Raw genomic sequence first — 16,053 nt, forward strand, 5'->3', positions numbered from 1 at the left:
GACAAGACCGAAGCAGAGGCCGGGCCAGGCGAGGCAGAAGCGGAGGCTGGAGCCGGGCCAGGCGAAGATGATGATGATGCTGGAGCCGGGCCAGGCGAAGATGATGATGATAATGGAGCCGGGCCAGGCGAAGATGATGATGGAGCCGGGCCAGGCGAAGATGATGAAGCTGCAGCAGGCAGCTGGACGGGCTCCTCGGGCCCTCCAGCTGACGAGTCTTGGGGCTGGACGGGCTCCTCGGGCCCTCCAGCCGACGAGTGAGGAAGCTGGCTAGGTTCCCCTGAACCACCAGCTGACGAGTCTTGGGGCTGGACGGGCTCCTCGGGCCCTCCAGCCGACGAGTCTTGGGGCTGGACGGGCTCCTCGGGCCCTCCAGCGAAAACAGTCTCTGGACCAGTGGGCACCGGGGCCCCTGGAACACACAGGACAAAACCAGCAGGCACACGGGCCTCTGGCAGGAACGGGTCGGAACCAGCAGGCACACGCGCCTCTGGCGAACACAAAGCAGACTGCGGCTGCACAGAGCATTGACTCAGCTCAGGCAGCAACAGCCAGATGCAGTCCTCAGCTGGCTTCTTAACCTCCAGGGGTCCAGAGTCGGCTGGGGGCTGAAACCCAGCCTCTGGAGAGGCCCTGGAGTGCGTCACAGTCTCTGAACTGGCCAGCTGTTGTGGACTGACTACTGCATTATGTGGTGTGTCTCTCTGCTTGACATGAACAGGTCACAAACAATGCTTTTCAGGTTGGATGGACTCAACTTGTAGTACCGGAGGAGTAGGTGACGATGACCCCTGAGCTGATAATAAGGCTGATGAGTCTCTTCCCAACTGAGCTATTGACTGGGCTATGGATTGTAACAAAGTGTCTAATAGGTCTGGCTGTGACTGTAATGGAGGTGACGATTGAGTGGCTAACTGAGGTAGCGGCTGCAGGGCAGCTAACCAAGCTACCGGCTGGGCAGCTGACTCAACAAACACAGCCCCGGAATAAACAGTCATTCGAGCTGGCGAAACAGACGGAGTGTCTTTTCCACTCACCACAGCCGGCAGTTCCGAAGTCCTAATCCCCGGCTGTGGGGCGACGCGCCGACGGCGCGATCATCGCTACCTCCTGGGCAAAACCTCCGGCGGGCCGGGCAAAACCTCCGGCGGGCCGGGAAAAATCTTCACCGCCGGGCTGGGTTGGGAAGCGGTAGCGGCTGGAGGGCGAAGGTGCAGCTCGTGAAGGAGGAAGTCTTGTGCCAGCGGGTGAAGCGAGTCCAGCAGCCAGGAGTGAGCAGAGATTAGCTGCTGGCTCCTGGGAAGGAGCGGATGCTGCTGGGTCCATGTTTGGTCGGCTCGTACTGTCACGGCTGGCGGAGTGAGCCGTGTGGTGTGGAGGAAAAGGAGGACCCAAAATGCAGCAAACTGATGATACGAGTGTTTATTTACAAGTGGTGGAGTGGCAAAAACAGGCAATGAGGCATGACAAAACAACTGAAGAAACCTAAACTGGGAGAACTAAATGACAAACCTGAGACCATACAAAAGGGGTGCGGGGCAGAGAGACGCAGAGACAGGAACGGAACACTAGTGATGTGACGTTCTGTATCGAGGCTTCGAAGCGTGTGTCGAGTAATGGAGGGGGCGTTTCCGCGAAGCGCGTATCGAGGCTTGCTTCATTTATGGGAGGAGCTGAAAATGATGACGTCCGAAGCCTCGCTGCCCGGCTGTACTACGTGACTGGTTCAGGAAGCGGTTCGAACTTTGCCGCAAATAATCATTTTCCATACTGCCAGCATAACTATACACAGTATACTGCCATCACTACAATGTAGATGTTTTACACACTCCTTTTGTTGTTGACATTTACAGGCTGTGTGCAAAATGCCACACTCTTCAACTTCATGCCAACTAATATTTTTACGTCCAGTAGGTGTCCTGCTAGAGCAAATGAAGCTTCAAGAAGCTTCGCGTTGGGGTGAACCAATTGGATGAAAAGCTTCAGTGCTTCATGAGGCTTCATCTGCCCATCACTACGGAACACCATAGAACGCAGATAACGCAGAAATACACGGATGAATGCAGATAACGCAGAGGCAGACTGATGAATGCAGACGAGCCAACAACGAACACAGACCGACACCCACTAAATATACACACACAAGGTAATCAGGTAATCACACACAGGAGGGAAGAACAGCTGAACCTAATACACATGAGGACCGAAGGAGACAAGCTGAACACAATGACAACAGACACAGACCTTCAGAACAGAACAGGAAATCCAGAACACGAGCCTTCAAAGTAAAACAGGAAACACACAGACTGATTTACAACACAACACGGGGACATGAACAGAGCACCAAAAACAGACACAGGTAGGGCTGAATATACACCAAACTTCAGGTACCCCCTAAACTAATACAAATCAGAATAAACACAAAATGCTGGGTCAACGACCCAGGACCATGACACTTGTAAAGTAAAAACATGATGTATGATGATATTTAAGCTCATCCTGCTTGGTTGTTATTTAAGAAGAGAGTTTATTCCACTGTGCGAGGACTGAATCTGTTTCTTTTCTTGGAGATAATTTCCCCTGCCTTAGAAAGAATTCTCTCATGTGGAACAGAAGAGGCTGCAGAAACTGCAATGCAAGTTGGTAGAGATGCAGGTATGCAGGGAGTGCAGAATTATTAGGCAAATTGTATTTTTGAGGAATAATGTTAATATTGAACAACAACCATGTTCTCAATGAACCCAAAAAACTCATTAATATCAAAGCTGAATGTTTTTGGAAGTAGTTTTTAGTTTGTTTTTAGTTTTAGCTATTTTAGGGGGATATCTGTGTGTGCAGGTGACTCTTACTGTGCAGAATTATTAGGCAACTTAACAAAAAACAAATATATACCCATTTCAATTATTTATTTTTACCAGTGAAACCAATATAACATCTCCACATTCACAAATATACATTTCTGACATTCAAAAACAAAACAAAAACAAATCAGCGACCAATATAGCCACCTTTCTTTGCAAGGACACTCAAAAGCCTGCCATCCATGGATTCTGTCAGTGTTTTGATCTGTTCACCATCAACATTGCGTGCAGCAGCAACCACAGCCTCCCAGACACTGTTCAGAGAGGTGTACTGTTTTCCCTCCTTGTAAATCTCACATTTGATGATGGACCACAGGTTCTCAATGGGGTTCAGATCAGGTGAACAAGGTGGCCATGTCATTAGTTTTTCTTCTTTTATACCCTTTCTTGCCAGCCACGCTGTGGAGGACTTGGACGCGTGTGATGGAGCATTGTCCTGCATGAAAATCATGTTTTTCTTGAAGGATGCAGACCTCTTCCTGTACCACTGCTTGAAGAAGGTGTCTTCCAGAAACTGGCAGTAGGACTGGGAGTTGAGCTTGACTCCATCCTCAACCCGAAAAGGCCCCACAAGCTCATCTTTGATGATACCAGCCCAAACCAGTACTCCACCTCCACCTTGCTGGCGTCTGAGTGGGACTGGAGCTCTCTGCCCTTTACCAATCCAGCCACGGGCCCATCCATCTGGCCCATCAAGACTCACTCTCATTTCATCAGTCTGCAAAAACTCAAAATCTTACCAAGTATATTTGTCTTATTTCTAGTCAAAATTATCTCATTACACTTAAAATAAGACACAATCAGCTACAGGGCAACATTTCAGTAAGCTAAAGGAACTTGTTTCAAGACAGTGAATCTTGAAACTAGAGAAAAACTAGAGATTTTTCACTTGTTCCACTGGCAGATTTTTTCACTTAATACAAGATATTTTAGCTTAAAATAAGTGAAAAAATCTGCCAGTGGAACAAGTGAAAAATCTCTAGTTTTTCTCTAGTTTCAAGATTCACTGTCTTGAAACAAGTTCCTTTAGCTTACTGAAATGTTGCCCTGTAGCTGATTGTGTCTTATTTTAAGTGTAATGAGATAATTTTGACTAGAAATAAGACAAATATACTTGGTAAGATTTTGAGTTTTTGCAGTGCATAAAACCTTAGAAAAACCAGTCTTGAGATATTTCTTGGCCCAGTCTTGACGTTTCAGCTTGTGTGTCTTGTTCAGTGGTGGTTGTCTTTCAGCCTTTCTTACCTTGGCCATGTCTCTGAGTATTGCACACCTTGTGCTTTTGGGCACTCCAGTGATGTTGCAGCTCTGAAATATGGCCAAACTGGTGGCAAGTGGCATCTTGGCAGCTGCACGCTTGACTTTTCTCAGTTCATGGGCAGTTATTTTGCGCCTTGGTTTTTCCACACGCTTCTTGCGACCCTGTTGACTATTTTGAATGAAACGCTTGATTGTTCGATGATCACGCTTCAGAAGCTTTGCAATTTTGTACAAATTGTACAAATTTTCTGTACAATTGTTTCTAGAATTTTTGACAGAAAACGGAAGCTTGGAAATATGTCTGAAATTAGCAAGAACAGAGGAGTCAAGGTTCATTTTTTTAAGTACTGGCTGCACCAGAGCATGCTTGAACCCAGTTGGTACTACTCCAGAGCTAAGACTGCTATTACACAGAGGGTTAACGAGGGAAGTGGGAGCACACAGGGAACACAGCTGACACAGATAATCGTAACGAGACACGGCAGGAGTGAACACAACATCACGCATACTGACGAGAGACTGTCAAAGTAAATTGCAATTTTGAGACTGCTGCATCCCTCTGCAAGATATCTCACTATTTTTGACCTTTCTGAGCCCGTCAAGTCCTTCTTTTGACCCATTTTGCCAAAGGAAAGTACGTTGCCTAATAATTATGCACACCTGATATAGTGAAACACATGGATTGCTTGTTCCAAGTTTTTAAAGGATAAAAATGATCTCACCAAGGATAGGAAAAAGTCCTCTCGAAGAGGTAAGACCTCCAACGGCCCCAACAATAGAGGCACTTTGGACACTAATTCCCCCACCTCTCCCCCCTCCATAGAGCCATCACCACCTTCAAACCGTTCACCTACAACACCCCCCTCCTCACCCCACACAAAAGAGGATTTCACACCACCTCCTCCCACCACAACTCTTCATATTCATGAAGCAGATGTGAGGAAGCAGTTTAAGAACCTGAATGCTCGGAAAGCTCCCGGCCCAGACGGCGTGTCTCCTGCCACCCTCAGACACTGTGCAAACGAGCTGGCCCCAGTGTTTTCTGGCATTTTCAACTCCTCACTGCAGGCATGTCATGTGCCTGCCTGCTTCAAGTCCTCCACCATAATCCCTGTCCCCAAGAAACCTAGGATCACTGGACTAAATGACTACAGACCCGTGGCTCTGACATCTGTGGTCATGAAGTCTTTTGAGCGCCTAGTTCTCTCCCATCTCAGGACCCTCACGGCCCCCCTCCTGGACCCCCTGCAGTTTGCATATAGAGCCAACAGGTCTGTAGACGACGCCATCAACATGGCCCTACACTTCATCCTGCAGCATCTGGACTCCCCAGGAACGGACAGAAACGGAAGCTTGGAAATATGTCTGAAATTAGCAAGAACAGAGGAGTCAAGGTTCATTTTTTTAAGTACTGGCTGCACCAGAGCATGCTTGAACCCAGTTGGTACTACTCCAGAGCTAAGACTGCTATTACACAGAGGGTTAACGAGGGAAGTGGGAGCACACAGGGAACACAGCTGACACAGATAATCGTAACGAGACACGGCAGGAGTGAACACAACATCACGCATACTGACGAGAGACTGTCAAAGTAAAACAGGAAGTACACAGAGGTTCAGAAAGGAGGAGAGAGAGCACGGAGAGCGCGGACATAACGGGCTGGGGAAACGTGGAATAAAGCACAAGGAGGGGAAACGAGGGCTCACAGATACACAGGGGGTAATCAAATAAGGAACATCTTAACAGAACAACCTAGGAACCAAGGCATAAATAAGGAACAAAATACCAAACACACGAAAACTAAGAATACTGGGCCAACATGGCCCAGGACCATGACAACAACCCAATAACCCCCAAAGTGTCTAAGTCACGTGACGTGTCGGCGCAACACCGAAACATAAGGGGGGGCGGCAAAGTGTGCCTGCTCTCCGCTGACACAGGAGGGCGAGTCCAGCGACCTGGCTGTTTCGTTTTTGCCGAAAGCACAGCATAGCAAACAAGCAGAACTCAAAGTAAAGAATCGATCTAACCAGGCTAGTATCGATCCAAGCAAATGGGCGATAGAAAACCGATCGGTGTCTATGCCGTCCCCAATGGCATGACGTCGGGGCAGTGTGAGTACGAGCAAATTTTTTTTTTTGCCGATGCCCGTGATGCCCACGCCACCACGATGCCGCCCTGGGCAACCGCCCACGTCGCCCATATCAAAAACCACTACTGCTCTCAAATCAGAAATCTGTTATGGTCAACCCTAGATGCCCACTCCATGTCCTGGAGGTTATCAACAGTAGTGGATTCAGTCAAAGATTGACTGCACTACAATGCCAGACTTTTTACACCAGAGGCTATACGACAGTTTCATGCACAAACTTTAATAATACAGTTGTATCCACATTAGCTCTTTCATCCACTGTTATCCTCTTCAGTGCCTTGTACCAACACAGAGCACAGCAGCTACCCGAACGCTACTCCAACAGAGGTTGATTACATTGTTAATAATTTTTTAAACTCTTTCACAGGTGTTACAGTATCCAAAGAGAGTCTCTCAAACTCTCAAAAGAGCACCTTTAAGCCGATAACCTGTAAGCCAGAGAAGAAATGGCATATCACAAATTTAGAAGACCATTATTTACCCTGGAGAAATAGTTTGCAGCTTTAAAAAAAAATCCCGTAAAGCTAAAACACCTTACAAAATATGAACAGCCCTAGGTTTCTTTTCAGCACTATAGCCAAGCTGACAAAAAGTCAGAGCTCTGTTGAGCTTTAATGTTAACTAGTACTGACTTCATGAACTTCTTCAGAATCAGAATCAGAAAGGGTTTTATTGCCAAATGTTGAGCAGGTTTACAACATTGGGAAATTGCTGCGGTGCTTCAGTGCAAACATACTGTCAGAAATTAAGCTTAAATAGACATGAAAATAAAAATAAGAATAAGAATTAAAAGTGCTAAGTAGATAGATATATACATGAGTGCAGGTGGTGGTCAGTGCAAACATGGAATGATGCAGTGAACACAGCGTAGGGTCATGTGTTAGTGGTGGGAACAGTCATAAGGTTATTGTTCATGTGTCCAACAGCAGAGGGGAAGAAACTGTTCTTGTGGCGAGAGGTTCTGGTGCGAATGGACCGGAGCCTCCTGCCTGAGGAGAGCAGGTCAAACAGACTGTGTCCAGGGTGAGAAGGGTCAGCTGTGACTGAGCTGCACGCCGCAATGTCCTGGAGGTGTACAGGTCCTGCAGAGATGGGAGTCTGCAGCCAATCACCTTCTCAGCAGAGCGCACAACACGCTGCAGTCTCTGTTTGTCCCTGATAGTGGCTCCAGCGTACCACACGGTGATGGAGGAGGTGAGGATGGACTCGATGATTGCAGTGTAGAATTCAGAAATACCGTTGTAAACATTAGAGAAAAAATACTGTTGTCAACCAGCTAACAGATCATCTGCAGAGGTTTATTTGAAGAGTTTCAGTCAGGTTTCAGAGCTCATCACAGCACAGAAACAGCTTTAGTGAAGGTTACAAATGATCTTCTTATGGCCTCTGACAGTGGACTCATCTCTGTGCTTGTCCTGCTAGACCTCAGTGCAGCGTTCGATACTGTCGACCATAATATCCTATTAGAGCGATTAGAACATGCTGTAGGTATTACAGGTACTGCGCTGCAGTGGTTTGTATCATATCTATCTAATAGACTCCAGTTTGTGCATGTAAATGGAGAGTCCTCTTCACACACTGAGGTTAATTACTGGGTTTCACACGGTTCTTTATTTGTAGTTAATATTGTTTTGCTGTTTGAGATGTCTGGTGTCATGTTCATATTGCAACATAATTATAGGTAAACACCATTAAATTTTTCATCATGTTGCATAAATCTAATTACATTTATTGAAACTATATTTTTGAAAGGGGGTCACAGTAAAACTTTAATGTGGGTTGTGATTGGGCTAAAGGCATATTTTTTGTTATACGGTATCTGCGAAATGCCCCAACTTTAGCAATATACCAATGAAGAGTGACGAAAAAGAGCATGCATAGAAAGCGATGAAAGAATTTGTCCGTTAGTCTTCAGGCGATGAAAGCAAAAACCTGTTGCGTAGCATTCCTGTAATCCGCTGGGGAAACTGAGTGAGCAGCATTGTGAAATCTGGGAGAAAGCAATGTTCTTTAGCAATTACTGACTGAAACAGATTCCAAAGGTTAGTAGGAAATAGGATTATCAGACACACGTCACCACCTGTCCACACCTGATATTTCTTCTCACTCTGAATAAGAGCCTGTGACGTCTCACCCTGCTTTTATGACCAGAGACAAGTGATATGTTTTAGGACTTTTCTCCTAATAATACTGATCAGTTAGCGCTGGAATGTCATTAATTCTTAACAAAAATGCCTCTATGAATAATGCTGACGCAAAGCCTAATTAAAACAGGAACAATATTGAGAACAGTGAATTCTGTACCGCTGTGATGTAAATTCTGAGTCTTTTTGCTCTAGCTCAGTTTCCTGATTCCAGCAAAAGCCAAGTATAGGGACGAAAAGTGCAAAGAATTGAAGATCCAAGTGTCAGATGAGCTGTGAAAAATGTCACGTCGGATATACATAAAAGTTGCCTAAATTCTAAATGATTGAAGTACAACACACATTATTCCAAAGTCAAACTTGGTGATTTATTTTTAAATTGAAAACCACATTCTTCTTCTGGCACTGTTCTACTTTTTCTTTTCAAAACAGTATGAGAGAAGTATTTCAGCAAACAGGAAGTGTCTGGGTCTGGTCTCCTGGTGTTCCTATCACTGAAAGCAGGCTTTCATAATTGCAATGCTTAATGTTGGACCAGATGTCTACTTATTGCTATGTCCCCAAGCATGCATCAAAAGAAATCTTTAAACATTCGACTCTGAGGCCTAAAGCACGCGTTCTTTTGTGGTCTTACACCTTTATTCTTTCCTAACTTAAATATACAGAGTGAATTTCTGGCTCTGCCATCTATCCATTTTGTTGTTGTTGCTGATGTGTTTATTGGCCTATGAATAACAGAGGCAGTTACTTGTTTTGCTAATGCTGATGCTGACTGGCCAGTTTGTAGGTTTTTATTACTCCCTTTATATCTAGCTATTTGCTTTTTTCACCGATTTAACCGGAGCCTCATTGTGTCATCTCTCTGTGTGCTGCACTGGCTGTGGAGATGACAATAAAGTTTACTTTGATTTGGTTAAATGACTTGTGAGTTCATTTCTCCGGTGTTCTCCTATGTTATTTCTCTTGCTGGGAGCATATTTGTGTTTCACTGCAAAACATTTCAACACAGTAAGTCAAAAAAATAAAATCCATAATGCCTATTTTTATTTGCATACAAATGAATATCTGCGCTGTGCTGCGTTAAACACTTTGTGGTAGTTACAGCCATCGTGTTACAGCACTCGTGTAGAAAACCTTCCTGTTGCTGAATTTCATGTTTACTTTTGGAATCAATGATAGAGTACAAGAAAAAACACTATTTTAAATGGACCACAGACCCTAGCCCTAAACAGTCACCCAAGAGATTAAAGAGTACAACAAAACTCTAATATGACCTGAAACGTAACAAGAATGACATGTCACTTTTTAAAGCCTTTTAAAAAAAGCAATAATTGACAGTATTTCAATGGTACATTTTTATGTATTTCTTTCTGTACTTTTCTGCATTTCTACCATGTATTGGCCAAGCCATATTGTAAGAGATCCTTTTTTATATTAGCAGAACAGATACTTTACAAATGCTGTAGGCTTTGGCAGGAGATTACTAACCACTAGGTATCAGCACTGAGCCAGGCCAAGCAGTAGCTTTGGTTTGCTGCAACACAGAAAACCTGTTTCTTTCTGCAATATGACACCTGGACAGAGTACGTACACACTGTGTCTGCAAAATACTGACGAGCTTACCATTAGGATGGAATAATTATCAACATGCCCTCTTGTGTTTATATCCTCTGATGTTTATCTAAACAAGTATTAGTACCAATACTAACAATATGGCCGCTGATATTTCTTTGCTGTTGTAAGGATTAAGTTTACACTTCTCTAGGCTTTGAGCTCTGTTACAGGTATCTAGGTACAGTAATGTTAAGAGAGCTGGACACTCTTAACAGTCTACAATTCTGACTGGAGCGAGGGAAACACTGGCATACAATGTGCCAACTGCTGTCTGCTCCTAGAGTTTCAGAGTAAGAATAATTTACAGCACCTCTAAAGTCAACAGGCAACATAACTTCATTAAGCTGTTGCCATTGCTGGCAACATGAACTGAAGGCTTTGTGCACTGATGAGAGGTTTGGCAGGTATGGTTTGTTTTAGCTTGGTAGAGACTTTGGAATCAGAGTAAATTAGAAACAGACACATTTAGGCCTAATCTGAGCTGCTTTTAGGACTTACAGCTCAGCTCCCTCACAAACATGGGTCAAAAGGCTTGATATGGTGCAGTGTGCAAGCGTAGTCTAGGTCAGATATGGCCCAGAAGTCATAAAGCTGGCTAAATATGTGAGGCAGGTCCATAAAATAAATGTCAGTCATCCTGGACATCAAGGCTAAGATAGAAAATGCACATATTTTGGGCAAAAACTTACTGCTGGATATTTTGGATGTACAAGTCATATTTTCATGTTCACACCAGTATTAAAGATACAGGTTGATCAATACAAAAGTTCAATTAAGTTTTTCTTGCCATGAAAATCTTTCTCTGTGCTCTCTCTCTGTGCCTGTGTGTGTTTATGTGTGTAACCTGGTAAATATGAGGTTACCACTTAGCTTCGTGTGTGTCAAACAAGGCAGCTGGGTGCAGTAGAAGTTTGAGAAGCTACATAACATTCTTTTATCACTGTTTGCCTGTGGTGACTGGCAAAACTGATAAAGGTACCTGTCCTCACAGGACAGGTACCTCTTTGTGTCTATTTTTTAGATCGTGACTATTTGCAAATGTCTATCACACACACCCCTTCCTCACTGATGTGAAACATGTCTGTGTCAATACCTTGACATTTAAATATGTCAAGTTAGTTGAAAAACAGTAGAAATGTAAAAGTATTTCAAAAGGGACCTAGAATAAGAACTGTAATGGAACAAAAGAAATGTCAAGCAACAAAAATCTAAGGAAAAAGAAGCCTATGAAAGCTGCCCAGTCAGTGTACAAAATATGATGTAGAAATATAAGCGAAGAATAAAAGGCAGGGCAGGTTTGTTTTGTTGATCAAGTTCTCAGGAAACTGGGGGAGGAGTAGCAATGGAGGCGTGGCCATGTTCAGGTGGAATTCCCCTGAATTTACCTGAGTCCATCCCCCACAACTATAAAGCTCATAAGGTAAAAGCAGGTACATTTTTTTGCCGTGGATACCGAGCCAGAGAGGGCAGTGGTACTCAAACAGCAGAATCCAGACACTGGATTGTCTTAGGACGTCTTTCTGTTTCATCATATTGTGGCCAGTGTTGTAATCAGGTAAATTATATACATACCTAACTTATGATCCTGCTTTTAATAAGCTTTGTTTGCTGGTTTCTTGTTTGCTAGTTTTTCTGGGATGTAAAGAAGCATTTTCTATATTTCACAGTGCCTCCATGTCATCGCCGTGCCTCAGCACTGTTCTGACTCATGCTAACCTAACCATGTATCAGAATGGTTTGCCAGATGTGCTGCAACATCAGGCCACTATGCTTTCCAGCATCAGTCCGCTGCAAATCAGCAATCCAGCATACAGTTCCAACATAGCTGGTGAGAAGAGACATGTTATTTCTGACCTTGCACTGTCACACAATTCACGTGTTTAGCTGATCTGTGTCAGACAAAAGATTTTCAACATGTTAAGTCTCTTGGCTTTGAAGCTTTAGTTAACCAGGCCAGTCTAGTTTCAGCTACAGACTAATCTCAAAGTAAACAGACGCTCTCGTTCAAACTTCAGCCAGCCTGCTCACCTTTGCTTTGACCTTATTTAGTCACTCACTAAATGGTTTACCAGGCAAGTAATGTTTAACTCAGCATAACCGCATAACAGGAGAATGCTGTGACCTCATGGTTAAAACAGTTTCACTTTATTTGTTCGAACTTAGAGACGGGCTTCAAAGTTAAGCTAAACTAAAAGTGCCTTATTGTCAGATTCAAACCTGTGTGTATGAACCAAGATCATGGTTTTTATGAAAATATGCTAAATTTCTGTTAAAGCTTAGTGTGTACTGAGTATCTGCACAGCTCAGGAATAATAAATAATCTCTGGCTGTCGCTGCAGGTCAGGGGTACAGGCAGATCAGCCCTAATTACTGGACAGCAGATCATGTGTTGGAGTGGATCAGTGACCAAGTAGAGAGCACCAAGTTCGATGCAAACACCCTTAGTCTGGCAAACTGTGCCATGGATGGCTCCGCCCTTTGCCAGATGAACCGGGAGCAGATGATTGGGATCTTTGGTGTGCAGCTTGGCCCACACCTCTATCAGAGTCTACAGGAGCACAAGAGCAAAATGCCTGGTAAAATGCTCATGTTATTCAGGAACAATTTACTGACAGCAACAGCTGAAAATATCCATACATAACTGAACTATTTCTAACATCTAGCTATGTGAAGAAGAATTATTTTTATGTATGAAAAATACATGTAAACTAATCTTTCCTTCCCCAGAGATGCAGATGTTATCAGGACAAGAATTGAACGAGACCTGCCAGCTCTTGGACAACTTCTTGGACAACCTTGGACAGAACTTTCCTCTACTCAGCACAATTAAAATTGGTCAAGGTACATCTTATACCGATATGTTCAAAGTTGACATATTATGTGGACTAGTTTACAAGTGGACTTGCTAATTTCTACTTACAGCTGAAGAAGCTGTCAACAAAAGAGAATTTGACTATCAGGATGACTATGATCTGACTACTCTGACCATGGAACCAATGACACCACTGAGAGACACTGGCTACCTGTCTGATAATCATTCTGACAGCGAGTACAGCTCCTCCTCCAACAGTTAGTATTTTATCTTCATATTTGTCAAGACTTGTTATCATTCAAGTTCAAGAATGTTATTAAAAATATATCTCTCATGTATTCAGCTGGCATGTTTGGCTTTCCAAGCATCGGTTCACCAGAGTCTGGCAGCAGCGAATCTGACCCCGAGTTCTCTTACCCTCCGATTTCAAGTGAGTAAACAAGAAAAAACAACAACAAAAAACATTTGAAGTTATTTGCATTCCCTGTATTTCGATTCATTTCTGATAAGTCACCATCTCATCGACAGAAGTGTACATCAAGCCAGAGAATGGAGAGTCCCGATTGAAACGACCACGGGGGCGACCTCCTAAAGTCAGCAGAGAGCACAGCAGCAACATATATGACAATCCAAAGAAAAACAAACATGGTAAGCCCACAAATGCTGTCTTACTAATAATGTAAAACCGTTTCAGTAGGCATGCATCTGAACACTGAACTATTTTACAGATTCTATTTTGCATTTAATTTGCATCTTTACTAGACCACAGATATTGATCTTTTCTTCTTGCTTGCTTTATGCTAATGCAGCATGCACATGCAAACAGACATTTAGCTTATTTTGTCCCACTGTCTTCAGCACCTCGTGGCACTCACCTGTGGGAATTCATCAGAGACATTCTGATCCACCCAGAAAAGAATCAGGGCCTAATGAAATGGGAGGACCGCCGTGAGGGTGTCTTTAAGTTCCTCAAATCTGAAGCTGTGGCTCAGATGTGGGGCCAGAAGAAGAAAAACAGCAGCATGACATATGAAAAGCTCAGCCGTGCAATGAGGTGAGTTCTTGCAGCAGCCCTTCCTTTACTTCTTCCTCAATCTCAACAATTTAATCAGATATTTGAATCAGATATGATTCAGAAGAAAATATTGTAACAAGGCTAAAAACACATGCTGCAGTAACAGCAGTGACAGCTTCGTCACATTTAAGATACTTTTCAGATGCTTTTGCTTTAACTATGAATCAAACTTTAGCCCAACTAATCAGAGTTGCACTGGATACATAGCTCCTCCAGGTCACAGAAGTCAGAAGATTGTTATGGCAGGTTAATTAAGACTCTCCGCTTCACATATAAAACGCTCAGTTGTTTTAAACTGAGCACCAGATGATGAAGGGGATGATATGCTATGTGCTGAACTTCAAGTAACTGAAACTTCTCCATCTGCAGGTATTACTATAAGAGGGAGATTCTGGAACGAGTCGATGGCAGGAGGCTTGTATACAAGTTTGGAAAAAACTCCAGTGGCTGGAAGATTGAGGAGATTGGTATGACTATGTAAGACATTAGTTACTAAGTGGGTAAGAACTGAAAAGCCAGTCAGAGCAGCAGTTCAGCAACTATAAATGCCTAACCATGTTGCCTGTCTGAAAAAATCCTTGCTGCCCCAAATGTTTAAGACACTAACTTCCTTTAGAAGGAAGGTGTTACAGAAAATGTAAGCCAGTGTTTATGGCTCTAGTAGGTTTTATGAACCAATATGACGTTTCACGTGTTTTTAAATTGTTTTAGATACTTGTGAGTGCAAGTACCTACAGTAAAGGCTGAAAAAGCAAACCTCGTACAGATGAACAGATTTTACTCTGGTATTTACTTGTTTTTGTTGATGCAGGACTCTCGTCTTCATTCGCTACTGTAGCACTATAAACATCTTTTCTGTCATTTTCCCATATCACAGTTTTTTTTCACGTGAAAAACATTGTTTCTTAGTGTAACATAAGTTTGGAAAAACAAAAAAACTTGGCTAGAAATAAATGTAGAAGTTACTTCACATTAACAAAGTAAAGATGTGCACTACATGTCTTTTGGTATCACTTATTATAAAGTGTGTTTACACAATGTTTGAGTACAGAGTAGTTCATAAGTGTCTGAATTTGAACATGACTGGTTGGTGTGAATCAGTCAGAAATCTGTTGCAGTTTGTGTGATTGTTGTAATGTAATCATCGATCTCTGGATTGATGAGGGGAGTAAATCTTATGTCAATCATTATGTGAATTATGTGAATTATGTGAATTGCATGGCATATTGTTTTTATGGCTTTTTGTATAAATAAATTTTGACATGTATCAACTTTCTGTTTGGGGACTGTTTTTTCCACATACTTCATTATTAGTGAGCATGTTGTTGAAACAAACATATTGGATACCTCATTAGTGAAAGTGTTGGGGGTTGGAAAGTCCTACAACAAGAGCTGCAGGATGCTGGAGAAAAGGCTGGGACAGAACCAAAACCTATGAGTAGACAAAATTAGACACAATTAAGTAACAGTAGACATTCACTGGACGCTTCATTATGGTTGCCAGTCTCAAATGACAACAGATTCACAAACTAAAAAGTACGTTACAGTATCCATTGCCAACAACCTGTTTATGAAATGAACCCTTTCATATTGCATTCATGTATGGATCAGGTTATTTGGAAGCACGCCAGATATATTTATATTGATAAACTTTAGACCTATCTACAAAGAATAAATGTCTGTGTGACATAAATAAACAGATGATTAAAACCTTTTTATATATATTTGTTTGTCCTGAAAACATATCAGCCAAAAATGATTAGAAAATATTTAACTGAAAGTCCAAATGGCAACAACATTATGGAATTGTTGCAATTTACTAGTAAACCCTAATCAATCTTCTACTTCTTCTTCTTTTGTCCTTTAATTGGTAATTGGAAGAGGAAGGGGTCCTCAGAGCCATCAGTCAAGGTGTTTCTGGTTTTGGGACCTCATTCATGATTTGCTTCCACTTCCTGCAACAAATGGCTTCTTCAATCATTGACTTTTCATATCTTCTTGAATGTGTTGAAACTGAAGTGCACTTGGGTTCTGCACAAGGAAGACTTTGGAGTGGCCTAGTCACTCCAAAGTCCTGACCTGAGTGTGAGTGAGATGCTGTGGCATTACCTTAAAAAGGCAGTTCATGCTTGAAA

At 42.9% G+C, this 16,053-nt stretch overlaps 1 protein-coding gene across 1 annotated transcript; it reads left to right on the forward strand.

The window, feature by feature from the left end:
* Positions 1-11,435: 11,435 nt before the first annotated feature.
* Positions 11,436-15,189, forward strand: elf3 (E74-like factor 3 (ets domain transcription factor, epithelial-specific)). Its single transcript, XM_080890742.1, has 9 exons — positions 11,436-11,586; positions 11,699-11,859; positions 12,371-12,607; positions 12,759-12,872; positions 12,954-13,100; positions 13,187-13,273; positions 13,372-13,491; positions 13,702-13,897; positions 14,288-15,189. Exons 2-9 carry the CDS (start codon positions 11,706-11,708, stop codon positions 14,397-14,399), a joined length of 1,167 nt encoding a protein of 388 aa, XP_080746868.1. The 5' UTR covers positions 11,436-11,586; positions 11,699-11,705; the 3' UTR covers positions 14,400-15,189.
* Positions 15,190-16,053: the final 864 nt, after the last annotated feature.

This window comes from Rhamphochromis sp. 'chilingali' (assembly GCF_963969265.1).
Source record: "Rhamphochromis sp. 'chilingali' genome assembly, chromosome: 9".
Lineage (NCBI taxonomy): Eukaryota > Metazoa > Chordata > Actinopteri > Cichliformes > Cichlidae > Rhamphochromis > Rhamphochromis sp. 'chilingali'.